The sequence below is a fragment of the Typopeltis vanoorti genome, chromosome 1 (genome assembly GCF_054136105.1).
Source record: "Typopeltis vanoorti isolate ZY-2024b chromosome 1, IOZ_Tvanoo_1.0, whole genome shotgun sequence".
Taxonomy (NCBI): domain Eukaryota; kingdom Metazoa; phylum Arthropoda; class Arachnida; order Uropygi; family Thelyphonidae; genus Typopeltis; species Typopeltis vanoorti.
This window is the reverse complement of record NC_143549.1, coordinates 77,841,243-77,860,978: the sequence shown is the minus strand read 5'-3', so window position 1 is coordinate 77,860,978 and position 19,736 is coordinate 77,841,243. Positions and strand designations below refer to the sequence as shown.

General features: G+C 35.9%; 1 protein-coding gene across 1 annotated transcript; it reads right to left on the bottom strand.

Annotated features, from left to right (window-relative positions):
• Positions 1-14,255: 14,255 nt before the first annotated feature.
• LOC150110115 (protein CFDP2-like) lies at positions 14,256-14,579 on the bottom strand. The gene has a single exon (XM_090415427.1). The coding sequence runs from the start codon at positions 14,577-14,579 to the stop codon at positions 14,256-14,258; it is 324 nt and encodes a 107-aa protein (XP_090271553.1).
• Between the last annotated feature and the right edge of the window lie 5,157 nt (positions 14,580-19,736).

Genomic DNA, 19,736 nt, shown 5'->3' with positions numbered 1-19,736 from the left:
AACAACAGCTAAGAGTCAGCAAATAATCTGCTAAAAAAAACAAAAAAAAAAAAAACACTGAAAATGAAATCTTATTCACGTGCTTATACCAGACTAGAAGTTTGTTCGTAATAAAAACGCCTGAAATGTTATAAATGAGTTACATCTTTAGAAAAATAGAAGACAAAACCCACGAAATCGCTGATTTAGTTAAGTTCATTTTAGAAAGTACTAAATGAAAAGGCTGACGAAGAAGCGGAACGATGATAGGCGAGATTACAACTTGGTATTAGTACGCATCAATCATTTTCCACAACAATATAGTGCGCGCTTTCTACAGAATTTTCTGCATGACTGACAACGTTATTATTCGGTTAAATGCTTTCTTCCTTGCAAATACAATGAACTGAGAATAGCTCAAATGCCATTAAGTCCCCATTGTTTTAATCTTTCGCTTTCTCCTTCAGGAGGAAAAGCGTTAACCATCTAATTAAATGAGACTGTTTTAGAGTGGAGTGGTAATGTAAAGGTAGCCCCTTGTGTTGCCGTGAAGGACACCGATTATAACCTAAAATGTTAAACGACCAGTGATTAAAGCTTGTTATTAAAGAAATCACTCAACCAAAGAAACTAATTTTAGGCAAATAATTTATTCCGTGCATGCTACTAAGTTAACGATTTTAAGTTACGGCACTCCTGGAATGCTTCAAAAGTCCATATACAATGCAGTTTATTTAACTACATAAAGATTGGTACGGCGCTTGAATATGATTAATCTTTATGATCGTATTAAAATCAAAAGCTCCTTGACGTAATTCCACTCTTCTGATGTTTATCCCCGCTTTATACAAAGCGATCAATCAACTGACCCGAAAAATTATGTAACCAATAGGACACAAGACTCTTTTCTAAATTCAAAATACGTTTTTATAAAGCATTATTGATTTCTTTTTATATTTTAACTTCATAAGAATATGATAAAAATTCTCTAATTCGTTTATTCCTCAAAGGAAATAGACAGAGCTCCTTTAGTCCTTTTTGAAGACGGTTGAGCATCCAGTCTCTATCTTCATTCTTCACTAATGGTTCGCTCAAGCTATCAGTAAAAGAAGACTTTTAGCAAGGAGTATATGACAGAGACAACGCCACCATCTTGTGGTCCTAAACCCTAACAATCGTATTGTTATCTGTACTAATACCAGTTTTGCAGTCGACTTTCTTTCTTTTTTTTTTTTTTTTTTTCTTAATGAGGGGTTAAAAATCAATGTTTCTGGTAGGGAAACCCAGCTTGCCGGTTCAAATATGAACTAACTGGGGAAACGGCCAAAGTAAAGCCTAAATTTTTTTTTTTCTAGTCAGCAACTAGAATCGAACTTATACTTGTGTTTTTATTCGAAATCGCTGCAGAGGTAAAAGCCATTTCCAAAGGACAGCTACACTACACCATCTTAATAATAATAATTTTTTTTTTTAAATTATTTCTCAGATAAATTACATACATTATATGAAGACATTTATGCATAACAAATATTTTCTCGTACATAAAGTTTTTTTTTAAATAATAATAATAACAATAACTGTTTACAACATATATTATTATAATATTCATAATGATGATTATTACAGATGTTTCTTTGCCATTTTACACTCTCTATATATACAATATCAATGGATATAATCACTCTATATTGCATACTTTGTTACAGTTATTACATACATTTGATTACATATGATACATTATTTACATTTGTTTACATATGATACTTACATTACATACATTGGTTTACATGTGATACGTACATTACATGCATTTGGTTACATCTTGGATGAGAACTAATTTCTCTGCTTTCATCCTCGAAGCTTATATGTAAGCTTATCTGAATAATAATAATAATAATAATAATAACAAACGGAAGCATAAGAGGGGAAATATAGTGAATTTTCTTGTCATATCTTACAGATTCTAAAACCATAATATATATATATATATATATATATATATATATAAAAAATGATGGGTGCCTGTTTAGCGGCTGTGGAAATCACGTTTGCTTCCAGCACCAGACAGCATGAAGAAAAACCATAATAAGTCACATCTAGTCACTGACCATTGAAAAATTGCGATGGTTAATAGATATACAAAACAAAAAAATAACAAATAATCGACAAGTCTCAACATGCCTCAAAATCGATTGTTTTTCACAGTTCTTTACCTCCTCCAATCTCCATAACAGTTGGGCGAAAACTAATATTGAAATGTCACCATCTGTTTACTTTAAATAACGTCAGCAACCAAAAGTCTATGTCCGTAACTGGGAGGAATTTGAGAGAAATTTAATAGAGACGCTTTTAGTGATCATTTATTCGCATAAGGTTAGTAAAAGTCGATGTTTTCAAAGGTATATAAAATTTTGAAAGAGGTCGACTTTCTGGGAGACCAAAGGCCGCATGCGGTCCACAAGTTGGAGACCCCTCTTCTAGACCTTTCTTCGACCGCTTCTCAAGGCTAGTCGATGTTAACCATGAATAAGTAGGATATTTTCCTTCGGAAATTCGAGTTTTGAACTCCACTGCTCAAAAAATCCGGCAGAGAACTCATACTGTTACAGGCAACCATTAGACTGTTAGAAATTATAGCCATGAGATGGCAGCAGTTGTCTTCCATAATCTCTTCCGAATGCTTAGGTTCATTAATAGCTTTCGCTAACAGGGAAGACCGAAGAATGGAGACTAAATGCCAATTGTCTTCAAAAGACAGTCAGGTCTAAAAGATCACCGCATACTCCCTTTTGGAGGAAAAAAAAAGCCTTTAAAGACTATTTATTTATTCATTTATTGAAAAATGATGGACACATCCTGCTGTGTGACATGTTTGAACCCTCCACTTTAGTGTCACAAAACTATCTTTCATCCCTCCAATAAGTGTTACGTCATTTGTGGTATTGGTACTGTTTGCTGTTTGGGAAAGGGGGGGGTAAAAAAAAGCTTCTTGAAGTAAAAATTCAATCACTAGTTTATGAAACCACTTATAGATGAACTTTAATGTAAAAATTCTCATTTCTCTTGATTTTTTCCTTGTCCTGTTAATACGAGGACAAAGCGGTACCTTCTTCTAAGTTTATGGAATAGTAACACCGCTTTGTAAGGAGACAGAAGTTAACCAGTCTCAAACGGAAGTATAGAAGCTTTTCCTTCCGGAAACACGGGTTATTTTGTGGGATGAAAAATCCTTAGTTGATTCTGCCATACTTTTCAACCAATACTTCTCCTACTTTTTTCATTATCTTTTATCCTCCCCATCTATGTTTTCGTCATCTGTTTCACAATTTATTCTTTCCTTCTCTTTCTCTTTAAATACATTTCCTCTCCTGACGTCATACGTGATGTAATTTCGCTGAGTAGTTTTGTCGTTCAACTCATTTTCTATGGAAGTGCATTGTTAGCAGATAGTTGACCACATTGATTAGAAGTGAAGTGTCTCCCTAACTTTTTTACAACTCCTATACAAACATTTTATTCCACTCCAATGCTCTCGTCTTTGTCCTCCATTGCTTGAAATCACTGAGTCCTATTTCAAAGAACTAGACTGTTTTATTTTCGTTCTGTTAGGCTATTTGAGTTAAATCCTTTTCAATTGTAGAATTTGTACTACTACAAAAGGATGCTCTCCAGCTAATGCTTTTCAAAGACCTCTTTTAAAATACGAAAACATCCTCCGTTATTTCTTCCGCTCCAGTTGCGTTCTGTCCAATCGACTTCAACTGACCAAAGTGCTTTGTCATAGTTTATTTGTACACCGCTTTATTTCTTTTTTCTTTTTCAACTTTTGTTTGAGTGTACAAGTCTACCTATTTTTTTTTATTCCTTTTTGACGAAAGAATTCTAGTCTATGAAGAAATACATAATTAATCCAATGTATCCTGCTTACAAGAATGAGAAATCATTGTATGATAAAAGAAAACGAAATCTTTTTTTTTTTTAAGTAGGTTGTCATGTTTTATAAATATATCACAAATGATTAGCAATATTCTTATACGAATAAAAACCTATTTAATCAATATAATATCATTCAGTTTAATTTGTAAACATAAGTATTAGAAGACTAGGGTGCGTGCTTTAGTTTATTTATTTATTTATTCTTATGGCAAAAGGAATACAAAACATCTAAGGTCAATTTCCAATATGGAAAGCCAATCCAGGGCCTCATCAGTCACCTTGTGGATGTCCTGAAGGCCATCACCATATGAAATTGGCATCTTGGGCAGTCGTTCACAATATGAGTATTCGTCTGGGCCACGGGAGAACAATCACAATAAGGGTGGTCTAACAGCTTCCATTTATGTAGTAGGTAGCCACATCTGCCCTGGTCAGTTCTGATCCTGTTGATAGATGACCAAAATTTCCTAGGAAATGTAAAACCAGGCTGGGGAGCACAGGGAGCCGTTTGTTGGAAGATTGCTGGACTAGTGTCCTCTCCACATGTCAGGTGTTGATGGTAGGGCAGTAAAGAGAGTTCGTCCATGGACCAGGAAGGCTTTCTAGATTTTAGGCGAAGACTAGGTGGACTTATGAGAGTCTGGTGCAGAGGCAGGAGTGGGTTGCTCATCACTTTATTAAATTCATTAATCAACGCTTGTCTTCTCCGTATGTTTGGTGGAGCAATGTTAGATAGGACAGGCAGCCAGGAGAGAGGGGTGCTTCTCACTGTCCCACTAATTGTGCGCATGGTAGAATTTAGCTGGGTGTCTATAATGTTAGTGTGTGTGCACTTCTTTCACAGACAGGGGCAGAGTAATCTGCTGCAGAGAATGCGAGGGATAGTGCAAATGACCCTAGGACTTCTGCACCACAACCCCATGTTGTTCCAACAAGCCTGGAAATGATGTTGTTTCTCGTTTTAATTTTGTTGGACAGGTTGGTGATGTGCCTTTTATAGGTTAGGCTTCTGTCCAGGTTCACGCCAAGGTATTTCGGGTGAAACTCGTGGTCTACCTTTTTCCACGGAAAGAAAGGTTGAGGTGTCGATTTGCCTCTGCATTGTTCAGGTGAAATACTGTGGACACAGTTTTTGTTGAATTCGGCTTCAAGTACCACTGCTTGAAGTACTCTTCCAGGACGTTCAGGTCTGTGTTCAAGGTTGATTCCAGGTTAGCAAAGGAGGTAGATTGTTGTAGGATTGCTAGGTCATCGGCGTACATATACTTGCTTGAGCTGGTATGTGGTAAGTCATACACGTAGTTAAAAAATAAAGGGGCTAACACAGAGCCCTGTGGGAGACCGTTTTGAAGGAATCTGGGGCTACTCTTTTTTTTCCACCAATATGTACCCGGATCTTTCTGTTAGAGAGAATGGATTCAAAAAGCCGGAAAGTTTTTTTTTTTTTTTTTTTGCACCTTATAATATTCCCTAACTTTAGGAGGAGCCCCTGATCCAGACTGTGTCATAAGATGTAAGGTCAATGAAAGTGACTCCGAATTTAAGTTTCTTCTGGGAGCCTGCTTCAATCAGAGCCAGGACCTGGTCACAGCAACTTCTTTCCAACCTGAAGCTAGCTTGCTCTTTCGATAAGTGGTGAAATTCTTTTAAGGAGAATTCTTTCAAAGAGCTTAAAGGTGGAGCAATGCAATGAGATAGGCCGTAGATTTTTGACATCATTTGGATCTTACCCTGGTTTGGGCCCGGCAATTATTTTGGCTTCCCGTCACAGATTTGTGATTTTCCAGTCATTATAATTTTTGAGAAAAGGGCGGCCAGCCATATTTGAATTCGTTGACCGAGATGTTTTAGAAACTCAGGGAGGACACCATCCACTCCTGCAGCCTTGCCATTCTTGGTGAGTTTTAAGGCTTCCTGTACCTCGTCCCGAGATGCTGAGTGTACAAGTTCAGGAATTGAGCTGGGACGTATCTTGGAGGTTTTCAATAAATGATTAGCCATTTGATCAGGAGTTATCTCTGTTGTTTTGTGTGATGTTGGTTCTGCCCCACCTAATTTTCTCAGAAGTGACCAACTTTTCCGGCTAGATGTGGTGAAATCAAGTTCATGGATGGTTAAGATCCATCTTTCCTTTCTGTTTTTATCCAGCGTTGCTATGAGCTCCTTAGAAATAGTTGGGTCTTCAGTCTCCTCATATTTGGCTAAAAGTTACTCAGTTTCCTTACTCCAGCATGAAGTATTGTTTTCTATAGCCTCTAGGAATAGAGGCTTTGGCTGCAGTTTTGATTAGTTTAACAAATCTGGGATAGCAGTTAGGGGTGAGTGGAATTGCTGTAATGGTTCGCTCGATTTGTTTCTCGAATGCATTCCAGTTTAGGATGGTTCTGGTTGTTGGCAGAGGGTGGTCTTCAGAGTTTTTAGAGAATATGCACAGATCTGGGGTGTAGAATGCCTTCCTGCTTGGCATCTTAAACCAAATGCATGTTATATGTATCCATCCAGTTAACAAGATTATTGCCGTCCCAGTTGTTAGAGGAATAGTCCCACATGGTTTGATGAGAGTTGAAGTCACCAACATAGATGGCAGGGTGAGGTGGTGGCCGGTCCATTTGATCAGGCCAGGATTGCGATGGACCTTTGTAGACATTGAAGAGGGTAGTATTATGAACTTTAATACCTATGGAGTATTCTGCATCAGGTACACATTGGGTTAAGTCCTTGAGGCCAGGCCGGATGTAGGTTGCCAGGCCATGCTTGGGATGGCGGCTATAAGACACGAGAATTAGGCCTAGGATCTTTAGTCTATTGAGTGCTGTGTCGGGCACATGGGGTTTCCTGGAGAGTCAGGATGTCAATTTCTTTGTCTTTGGCTATTTTGCAGATGACTTCGGCTTTGGATTTAGATAGTCGTTCTATGTTTAAGGAACATATCTTGAGAGAGTGTTGTTTATAGGACTGTAACTTATTTTTTGAAGCTTGCCCTCCACCTAAACAAGCAACGCGATCCTTGTTATCCCGGGCAACGATCGAGCCGGCATGGAGCTTTTTCAGTTTTGTAATTATCATAAAAAAGCTCCATACTTTAGTAAGAATCGTTAAATAATGCATTCAAGTCAATGGAAAAAGTAAGCTTATTTTCCGTCAGGAAAGGCAGCTAATCAGATTGCACCTTTATGTTTATATATCATTCAAAATATAAAATAAAAAATATTATTCTATATTTTAAAAGAATATAATCTTATATTATTATTTATTTTAATAAGTAAATATTTATTTACTTATTGAAAAAAGAACTTGGCAGTAAAAGAAGACTAAATGGCATCATTACGATTAAAAGAAGACTACCGTAGTTACCCCCCCCCCTCCCTTATCCGCGGGTTCGCAATCCGCGATCAGTCCCGGTCCGAAAATTTTAAATGGAAAATTCCAGAAAGAAACAATTTATAATGCAAAATGGATATGAGATCCAACATTATTTCAAAGCCGAATTTGTAGAAACTATGAAAGTTTCGTAAGTTGACCTGAGAGCTTACGAGAATGCAATCCTCGGCTTCCCCGAGTTGCCTTAGCTACTTAAGTCAATTAGTGCAAGCTAAGGCAACTTGGGGATGCCGAGGATTGTATTCTCGTAAGCTTTCAGGTCAACTTACGAAACTTTCATAGTTTCTACAAACATTCGGTTTGTAGTGCCAGGAACATTGAACTCCAAAAGGTAAGTGAACATTCTGGACAATCCAATGCTTCCTACTTTGTGGCGTTTCTACGGAACTGACCATTGCCTCTTTCAACAAGACAATACACCGTGTCATAAGGCTACTGCTATAACTGCGTAGTTTGTGGACATGAACGTGACCACACTTGAATGGACTCCACAGAGCTCTGATCTCAACCCTACTGAACATCTGTGGAATGAACCGGACCCCCGGGCGAGGTCAAGGGAAGTGAGTCCCCACAATAGTTCAGGACCTCATTATATGTCTACAGGAAGAGTGGTCCGAAATTCCCATTAATCGCTATCGCAAGCTCGCGGAAAATATGCCTTGTAGGACTGTTGCAGTCGTCGCAGCGAATGGAGGTCCTACATCTTATTAAGGTAGACGCCATGGCTATTTGTTCTTCACACTGTGGTGTCAGTTGACTCCTTTCCAAGCAGTGTCTGTGTATATACATATCGACTAACCTCGAATCGCCCTTTTTCTTTACTGAAAAGACAAGATCTCTCTCTTCAGCATCTAAATACAATGGGCTGCTCTGGATGGCGATCCGACACAGCTACAACTTATGCAAGCCTTTTTCTTCATTCATAGAGACATACTTGTTATCGCGCCACAGCCCTACTAACACCGTATGTGAAATGTACGTGATGGTGCAAGACAACGAATTTTCACCGATAGGTTTCAGTATATGGATAAAAAAAAATATATATATAAATGTTTCAAATTAAGTGGATATTGAATCCAACATTATTTCAAAGCCGAATAGAGAAACTACAAGAGTTTCAGAGAAACTTCAAGAGTTTCATGCCGAATATAGATAGAAACCATAAAAGTTTCGGCGGATCCAAGCGTAAGCAAATCTTTCATGCCAGGGGAAATTCGTAGTAAAGGTGGAGTGAGCTCTGATCACTATTTTTAGTATTTCCCATAATGTAAAACACATTTCCTAGATGTATGATGTTATACATTATGGGGAGTGGGGGGGTCACTACCCAAACCGGTTTCGACCTTTTTTGAGGTCTCGTCAGTGGAAGCCAGACCAAGAATACTCAGGCTGAAGTGATGCAGAACTTATACTTTACCATACGAGTTGCTAAAAAAGGTGTCACATCACAAAAGGCATCAAGATTTACTGAAAAAGAGAGCCGCCAAAAGGCTTCACTTCGGCGATGCAAAATTATTCAAATTAAGTGGATATTGAATCCAACATTATTTCACATTATGAAATACTATGAATAGTGATCAAAGCTTACTCCAGCTTTACTACGAGTTTCCCCTGTCATTCATGAAAGGTTTGCTTAAGCTTGGATCCGCCAAAACTTTTATAGTTTCAATCTATATTCGGCATGAAACTCTTGCAGTTTCTCTGAAACTCTTGTAGTTTCTGTAGTTTCTATATATTCGGCTTTGAAATAATGTTGGATTCAATATCCACTTAATTTGAATAATTTTGCATCGCCGAAGTGAAGCCTTTTGGCTCTCTTTTTCAGTGTAAAAATGTTTTTTTATAAGGCTAAAGTTTGGATCTTTGCTCTCTGACTGATTTCTTGTCTTTTCATTATAAAACATTATAAAATGCAAATATAAATTTAAATCGACAGAAAGAAAGAATAAAAATATAATCTCATTCCCATATACAAAGGAAAGAAAAGATTCTGCTAATATTCGAGACAAATGTACCAACTACTCTCCCTTCAAATGTGACAGGTACTGTATTCATTTTTCGAGCAAATATTATTATTATTACTATTATTATTATTATTATTATTATTGCACGGGCACATCCATGGAGTCCTAAGACCCATCGTGGAAGACCAAAACTATCAACACAATATCTATCATACCTCTCCTTGAAAAAAACCATTAACAGACAACTGACTCAGACAACCCATTGCATTCATTCACTACTCTCCAAGCGAAAAATCTAGTCCTTGCACCTTGCTAACCACAGTCTTACCCAACTCTTCTAATAAAGTGCTGAAACATTTCCCCTGCATCAATCCTATAAAACCTTTAAGCAACTTAAATGTTTCCACCATATCCGTTCTTTTTCTCCTACCAACAACTTCTGTAATCCACACACCCTCAATCTAGTCTCATAAAGAATATTCCACAGACCACTCACCATCTTGGTCACTAGCTTCTGGATCCTCTCCAGCACTTCCTCGTCTCTAAGAAATCCAGATTACCAGACCTGAGCACATTAATCTAGATGTGGTTGCATTAAGGCTTTATAAAGAAGAATGATAACTCCCATATCTTTACTTGTTAGTGTGTTCTTCAATAACCAAGTAATCCGGTGAGCTATCCTGGTTACTTTAAGAATATGGCTTCTAGACTTCAGCTCTCTATCTACTATTACTATTACCACTACTACTACTAGTACTCCCAAATCTCTGGAGTACAGTTTCCTCAATGTGATACACAGGATGTATCTTTGTATCCCAAAATGCATAACTTTATACTTTTCCACATTAAATTGACATCCATTGTGTTTTTCCCATACTGCCAGTCTATTTAAATCATCCTGCAAGCTCTCTCTACATCGCCTTGATTAATTATTATTCTACCGAACTTTGTATCAGCAGCAGACAACTGAACATCTCCTCCTTCTAAGTGTTTCATATATCATTATTATCCTATATACAGAATTAAATTAAACAGGCTAGTCAAAGGCATCGCCAGTTACCCTGTGCATTCTTAATATCAAATAGCAAAATTTTAAACTTAAACATATCCTTATACTTTCTGATGTGTACCTGTTGAAATTAAGGTAGCGATATCTAAAGCAACGTACACTAAGTTATGATTTTTAATTACAAGTATTCTATAGCTAGTGGGGATAAAGACTCTGCAATGTATGTATATATTTAGCTGGCTAACTCACTCTCAAATGAAAAAGCCCCTTATTATTATTGTTGTTGTTGTTGTTGTATGCCAAAATGTCTGGAGTTTTTTTTTTTTTTAATGTGATTCAACTCATGAAAAGTTGTAAGTCTATAGTACATTAGTATCTGGAGTGGGCTAAGGATGTTTTCCTATTTTTTTTTAAATATTGAATCATTTTCTTTCTATTTTTATTGATTTTTACATAGTTCTAAAACCATACTATGGCGTCCAAAAATGGAACCTTTTTTTTTCACGCCACTTCAAGTCCTCTAGTAAGCGGTACGGTAGTAGTCACAACGGATGATGTTATTTAACTGTAAATTAATTGTGATAATAGACGTGTCACTAAATTAAATGATATTAGGAAACCTAATTTTTGATGATTTTCTTACAATCATTTTGTTGTGCAATCTGGGTCTATCAAATATGTACGATCCCAAAAAATCACACTGAAATTTCATGAAATAAATGAAAAATTATGAAGTACTTATTTAACTTATTGAGTTTATTATTTATTAATTTTTATTTTTATTTATTTTTTTATTTTGAAAATTAATGTTATATTCACTTTTAAACTGTGTGTGTGTGTGTGTGTGTGTGTGTGTGTGTGTGTGTGTGTGTGTGTGTGTGTGTGTGTGTGTGTGTGTGTGTGTGTGTGTGTGTGTGTGTGTCATATTTCGAAAGGAAAAAAAATCGGATTGCTAAAGATGTTTCTGTAACTGAAAGTGATTTATGAACTTTATTTATCGGCAAAAGATTAATTTTAATGTAAATATCGATGCAGTTTATTAGATTGTCAAATGTTATAGGAATCATGACCAAAGCAAGTCAATTATCTATGATGGAGTAAAGAAATTTCAATAGAATTGTCAAGAAACCAGTTATGACATATGAATTTGAAATTGCGCACATATCATTTATTACCGATTTTATTCGAAAGCTCAGGCACATCTCTTTCAACGTAAAGTAACCAATCGATTTTTTCACCTCTTTAAAAATGAAGTTCTTGCATCAGAGAGGAAATAGAATAGTGAAAAGGAGCCAGCAGCCTACTTCATAATTCACTTTTGAATCACTGGTTATGCTTTTAGCAGACGACAACTTCAAAGAATTTCAAGTAGTTCTCGGAATGCGACAAATGAGCTGAAATAGCATTCTTTTTTTTTTTTATTCTTTTTTTTTTTTTTAGAAGTAATATCAAGTGTAATATCAAGAAATTCAAATAAATTTAAGGCGGGAAAAAAATAATTACGGTAATTTGCATCTGTTGTCAGATTATTCAAAATAGATAACCAGACACGATTTAGTTTTAACTAAATACAAGTTTCATATATCATCATCATCATGCACCACGGGTGCAGCGCCCGTAGGTGTCTGATGCCATGTTGACTGGGACTGTATTGTCCCAGTGACGTCTATTCATTGCAGCATGACAATTCTTGAGGAGTTCCCCCCCACACCAGTCTTTAATATCGTCGACCCACTCACGGTGAGGACGACCTCTGACATTTGTTCCGCTCATTAGGCCAAACATCAATGACTTTAACTTTCTGTCACATGACATTCTACAAATATGTCCAAAGAGTTTTAATTTTCTTTATATGACTTTTTGAAACAGACTCTCTTTTAGTTGTATCCTTCTGTAACCTCATTTCTTATCTTCTGGGTCCATCCAATTCATAGAATTTTACGATAACACTTTCTTTCAAAAGCCAGTATTCTTCTCTTCGATTCCTTTGCCATTATCCAAGTTTCACAACCATATAACAAACTGCTAAAGATGAATGTCTCAAGAACTCTTAGTTTGGTTTTTAAGCTGATATTTCTACTCTTCCAAATTTTGTCCATGGATTTTAGCGCTATTAAAGCCTTTGCAGTCCTAATTTTAATTTCTTTTTTTTTTTTTTGTTACAGTTTAGATCATGTGTTATACAACTTCCAAGACAGTAAACTATTCCACATTCTCAAGTTCCTTTCCGTCTACAATAATCTTTTTTTTCCCAATCTCTCTTTCAACAAAAACCATTGTTTTTTTGTTTTTTCTATATTCATCCTCAATCCGTATCTTTTCCCCTCTTCTCTATTTAGATTATGTATCATTCGCTCAAGTTTCATTTCGTCTTCTTCAAGTAAAACAATGTCATCTGCAAAGGACATGTGGTTGAGTCTTATTCCACCAATGGAGATGTGTCCTCATTTTTTGATTCTGTCCATCAATCTCTCGAATTATGAAATGAAGATACTTGGTGATATTGGATCTCCCTGTCTTGTGCCTCTAATAATAGCGATCTAGGCTCCATCTCTGCGTTCTATCTTGACAGCCGCCAGTGCATTCGTGTTGATTTCTTTCAACAGGCGAATTAGCCTGACATCAATATCGTATGATTCTAGTATAGCCCAGAAGATGTTTTGTTCAATGTTGTCGAAGGCTTTTTGAAAGTCCACGAAGCATGTTAATAGTTTTTTATTCTTTCTTCGTGCCTTTCTGCGATGAGTCGAAGGGGCTAATATCTGTTGTATGGTACCACTATCTTTACAGAACTCTGCTTGTTCATCTGCTAGATGTTTTTTCAATCTGGCTTTTTAGTCTTTCAGTTTATAATCATCAAACCTCAAACAGGTGGCTTATCAGCGCAATGGTTCTGTAATTGTCGCATTCCAAAGCATCTTCCATACTTCATTGCAGATTCTGTGTAATACCTGTACAACGGTATCATCGCCTCCATTTTTTTATAATTTCTCCCATTATGTCGTCATTTCCAGGACTTCTGTTGTTTTTTGATTTCATTATTGCCTTTCTTACTTCATCTTTCAAGATATTGCTCTCAAAATCTGTGATTGGCGGCGATATTTCCTTTAACTCATCGGTTACCTCTGTTATAGTGTTCTGATCAGTTTGTGTTTTATATAGGTCACCAATATTTTGTCCATCTCTGTAAAATATCTTCAATGTTCATTAAGGTCGCGCCTCTTTCATCCTTGATGGCCGTAAGTCTGGGTTGCCATTTTCTGTTGATATTTCTGATCATCTTATATACTTCTCTCGTCTTATATTCGCCATAATATTTCTCAATTTCCTTACATAGGTTTTCCAACCAATGTCTATCCTTGCTGCTTTTCTCACCTCATTACACTTCTTTTTGCATGCTCTTTCTGCTGCCTCAGAGTTGCCACGTTTCAGCCTCAGTTTTCTTTTTTCTTGTACCAAGTTAAAGTTGCCTTGAGTAATCCATTTTTTATTTATTTTTTGTTTTTGTTTTTGTTTTTGTTTTTAGGAATTGTTGCATTTACTGTTTCCAGTATTATTTCAGTTAGTTGTTCAACTTTTTTATTTATGCCCTCGGTTCTTCCAGGTCTTTTAATCTTTTGTCCACCGTTATTTTATACAAATTTCTGATATTGTCATCAGAGAGTTTTCCAATATCTGTTGCCTTCAGGGGGCCTGTTCCTGTGCACCGTTTTGAGTTTCAGGTTTAAATTAGCGATCACCAAACTGTGATCTGAGTCGACATCTGCTCCTTGAAAGGTTCTGTATTGCTGCACTGATGTGGTCCATTTTTTATTGATTAAGATCAGATCTATCATATTAATGCCGCTGGGGAGCGCCATGTCCATTTACGGCAATAAGATTATTAATTCATTATCCACAGCAAATTCCAGTAATCTTTCTCTGTGCTGACCTGTTTTCATGTTCAAATCATCCCATGGCGTGCTCTTATCCTGTATTATCACTTCCTATCTTTGCATTCCAATCACCGGTAACAATAAGGATGTCTTTTTTGAAGTTTGATCAATTTCGGATTGGAGAGCTTCATAGAATTTGTCTACTTGCTCTTCTGAATTATCACTTGTAGGTGCATATACTTGAATAACAGTCATGTTGAATGGCTGAGCACCGAATCTTGCTGTTATGATCCTTTCGTTTACAGGTCTATATCCTAGTAGGGCATCACGTGCTTTATTAGTTAATAAGAATCCTAAACCTGCCTCATGTTTTTTCTCGTGCCCTGACCATACGATCTTAAATACATCCGTATCACCTGATAACGTCCATCTCATTTCTGATAATCTGAGGATGTTCACATCTATATCTTTTCAATTCCTACCGAAAGAGTTGTAATTTTCCAGCTGCCCACAGGGTTTGAACGTTCCATGTACCTACTGATATCAATTCCTCTGTTAACTTGATTTTTCTTTTCTTTTCTCGGAAGCATATTTTTCGAGCAACCCCGATTTCCTGGTTGGGGGACGCGGACCTTGTTTAACTGGGCGACGTCCGAGCCGGCATGAGTTTCGTAGAGTTGCTCTTGTTTCCTGTATACTGAAGCTAAAAAGCAAACTATAAAATAATATGTACATATAAAAATGACATAATTATAGAAGTAAGTGGAGTAGTTGACCAAACTCAATAAGCAACTCCTTTATGAAGCAAAACAAAAGAGAGCAAGTGGTGTAGTCAAATATGTATGGATAAGAGATGGTAAGCTATTCATGAGAAAGAACGGCAACACAGAAGTGATGCGGATAAAAACACCGGACGACCTCGACGAACTCAGTCAAAGAAGGCAGCAAATCTAAATGTTACCTAAATAACTGGAACAATAAAGACCTAAATGGATTTAGGTCTTTATCCACGTGAATAGCTTAAATTCTGATGCAACTGTAAACTGTAAAAAACTCTATAATATAACCTCTGTAAAAAAAAAAAAAAAAATTAACACTACTACAAACGCATCCAAGAATTTCAATATATATCATGTCAATATTAGGTCGATAAGGTCAAATTTTGATAATTTAATGTTACTTTTCACAGAAATCCAATCATATATAGATGTACTAGTCTTAAGTGAAATATGGATCAAACAACTTGAGATTGATCGTTATCCTCTCGCAGATTACTACAGGTATTATAATTGTTGCGACTATAATCGTTCAGGTGAATTAATTCTATACGCTAGAAAAAATATTTATAAATTTCATAGACTGGAATCAAAAATGCAAAGCGCTGAAACTGTAATGATTTACGACACAGCAATGAATATACTTACCGGTATATTAATTATATACTAACCTATACTTATATTTGCTATATACCGTGCACACGATGGCCCAGTCGATATCTTTCTATCAGAACTAAATAATGTCCTAAAAACCTCAAAACACGACAATGTCATACTAGTGAGGGGATGTAAATTTGGACCTTTATAAGAGTAATAGTAAAATTGAAGAATATAAAAATATATTATCTACTCATGGGTTTCTTGCTTACATCGATGGCAATACGAGAGAAGCGAACAACTCAGCAAGTTGCATTGATCACAAGAAACAGAATATTCATAAGAAACGGAATGGCCTATGAGGTATCCTCTGCAATCTACTTTAGCAAAATAACAGATCACCATTCGATACTGTTGAAACTATCCTTACCTAAGAGCGTTGACACGAGCTGTGCAGATAGTCATAAAAATTCGAAATATGCATCAATTATAATAAATTTGAGAACCATAAAACTCATCAACTGCCTCAAACTGACATATTAGACATAAATCAGCTATACGAGGAATTTATCAAAATGATTAAATATGCAGACAGCAAATCGCAATATCACAAAAGAGTTACTACAAAAAAGGATGTTCACACACACTGGATAACAGATGAACTAAAAATATGATAAGGACGAAAGAGAAGCTCTATCATAAACATAGGAAAAATCCCTACAATTTAATGTTTGAACACGACTACAAAAATTTTACTAAATACCTAAAGGAAAAAATAAAGCAGACAAAAGAACATTTTCTTCTATCGAAATTTCTCTCTTGTAATAATGATAAAAGTAAAGAATGGAGTTGGTTAATATGATAATAGGTAACACAAAGCACAAAACACCGAATGCTCAGAGGGCAATGACATCACCGATGTACTTAATAAACCGATGTACAAAATAAACAACCACTTTACGAACTATGGTAGTTGTGATTTCGACCCTGCGGAAAGGACAAAGTACGTGAGTCACCTTCCATGGATTAAGTATTGCGTGTATCTACACGCAGTAAACTAAGATGAGGTAAAGAGTGTAATCGGATTAAAAAAAAGGGGAAAACAATGGGAAGTGACAATATAAATGTCAAAAAACTAAACATTATCATTAAATACAAATTACAGTTCTTTACAAATATCATTAATAAATCCTTTGAACACGGTAAATTTATAGAACACTTAAAGACTGCTTCAGTTGTACCTCTATATAAAGGAGGTAACAGAAAGGAAATAAAAAATTACAGACGAATATCTATACTATCTACAATCTCAAAGGTTATTGAAATTCTAATAAAAAACGCTTAAATAGCTATTTAAATACCATATCCTTTTACGCAATTAATCAATATGGATTTAGATCTGGATACAATACCGAAAAAAGCACTATTGACGGTCTGTAGTGGAATAAATAAAGGAATGCACACAGCAGCCGTTTTTCTTGATATATCTAAGGCGTTCGACTGTGTTCATCCTCATCTCTTGCTACTGAAAATGTCCAAACACGGCATCAGAGGAATTACTAATGACTGGTTCAGATCGATCCTATCTGAATAACAGAAAACAATATACCAGTTGCGGCACATTCAATAGCGCAACAAAATTAATAAAATACGGGCTCCCGTAAGGGTCTGTACTAGGACCCATCCTATTTTTAATATATGTTAATGATTTGTGTAAATACAACTTTTTGGCAAAATATGATATCCTTCGCCGACGACACGACATTAATATACACCGAAACAACCCTTGAAGATCTAAAAAATCGGAATAATAGTGATATGTTAAAACTAAGTAAATGGTTTAGCAATAAGGGACTTAACATTAATACCGATAAAACGAGATATATGTACTTCACGTTAACAGATAAGCTAGACCACGAAGTAACCATAAAATGGCATGAAAGGAAATGTAGTGACATCCTAAATTGTAACTGTAGCTTAATCAAAAAAAAAAAAAAAAAAAAAAATCACTCGAGTATTTGGGCCTCCATATCGATAGCAATATGAAGTGGAACTCCCACACCACTTTCTTAACAAATAAGTTTAGGTTCATAATTAATAGAATATATTATGTTAAAAAAATGGTAAATGCAGCATTATTCCTGGGTAAATTCCTCACTGCAATATGCATCATCTGTTGGGGTGGAGATTATTACAGCAATCTGCTTCCATTGATACGAATACAAAAAAGACTAATTAGAGCCATAACCACTGCTGACTTCGCACATTCAACCAACGATCCGTTTGTCATGCATAACATTTTACCACTACAGAAATTAGATCTCTATAGTTGTCTATTATACGTAAAAAGGAACGCTGAAAGTTTCTTAGTATATAATGTAGACTATGGATTACGTTGCGGCCGGAACATGCTGGTAGTACGCAAGGCAAACAAAGAAAATTTTCATAAATCCTTCGAATACCTAGCGACAAGCAGCTACAATAAACTCCTAAATGAAATCAAATCTATAACCTCAGAATACGCATTCAGAAAAAGATTGAGAGACTACTTCATGGGACTAAACAATGTTGACAATTACTTTAAATGTGTAGAATAAGAGATCATTATAACTCGCATATATATATGTAGAAAGTATTTTTACCTTGGGTATAAATATGTTAAAGATACCAAGCAATTTTAAACCTAGTTTTACTCCATTTCCCAAGTAAGCAAACAGACTAAAAGTCAAGTTTGCGCCTGCAATTGATGCAAGTCTAACTGATCCCACAAGTAGTGCAGGACCAGGGCAACTCGTGGCAAAGGTGGAACAAGCTCCGATCACTAATCTTAATATTTACCCTTAATGCCAAAACACCTCTCCAAGAAGGGGATGTATGATGTTTTGTATTAAAGGCAAGGGGCCACTACCCAGACCGGTTTCGACCTTTATTGAGGTCTCGTCAGTGGGAGCTAGGCTAGAAATACCAAGATTTAGGCGCAAACTTGACTTTTAGTCTGTTTGCTTACTTGGGAAATGGAGTAAAACCAGGTTTAAAATTGCTTGGTATCTTTAACATATTTATACCCAAGGTAAAAATACTTTCTACATTTATATCTCCTCCAGAGATTCTTATTTAATAAGGTTAAAACACCTTATGGTAACTTGTTTTGGTGAAATACTTACAAGCTCTGTATTACTAAATCTTGGTATTGGTATTTCTATTTCTAGCCTAGCTCCCACTGACGAGACCTCAATAAAGGTCGAAACCGGTCTGGGTAGTTGCCTTTAATACAAAACATCATACATCCCCTTCTTGGAGATGTGTTTTGGCATTAAGGGTAAATATTAAGATTAGTGATCGGAGCTTGTTCCACCTTTGCCACGAGTTGCCCTGGTCCTGCACTACTTGTGGGATCAGTTAGACTTGCATCAATTGCAGGCGCAAACTTGACTTTTAGTCTGTTTGCTTACTTGGGAAATGGAGTAAAACCAGGTTTAAAATTGCTTGGTATCTTTAACATATATATAATATATATATATATACATATATATATATATGTATATATATATATATGTATATATGTATATGTATGAGGAAACATTTATTAACTGTAACAAAACAATAGCCAAAAATAAGTGTAATTACCAACAGAAAATGATAGTAATACTTGAACTGCATTGTATAATATTGTACATTGAATTGCAAAACTTGAACTGTATAATATAAATATCTTGTATACGTGATGAAAATGAAAATAAACTGTTAAACAAACAATAAACAAACAACGCTTAAAAAGATTATCCTGTGGTCGTGTAAAATAATGCTAGATCAGCTTTGTCAATTCGTCTGCTCGTAAGGTTATGATGGGGCAACTTAGAGTCAAAAAAAGTTTAAAATGCAACATGTATGATCTGTTCAAGCATTTGCTCGATCATTTCAATTTTTGGTTTGAAGAGGATAACTTAAAGCAAAAGGTTGAAACAAGCTTTTTTTTATTCTTTTTTGTGTAATAATCGTTGTATCAATCTCATGCTTTGGGATATTTATTGGGATAAATAGTCCAAATCTCTTTGGACTATTTATTATTGAGATGACACCTTCATGGCAAGTGACTTATTGCAGGAGGTTCCACTATTACACACACACACACACACACACACAGTTTATCATACCGTGTCTTAAATATATTCACTTTCTTCGCATTCACAACACTCTCAAGCAATGCATTCCAATCACA

Bases quoted from the DNA above. Each gene is read 5' to 3' on its own strand.
- LOC150110115 (XM_090415427.1), bottom strand. From the start codon at position 14,579: ATGAGATGGACGTTATCAGGTGATACGGATGTATTTAAGATCGTATGG.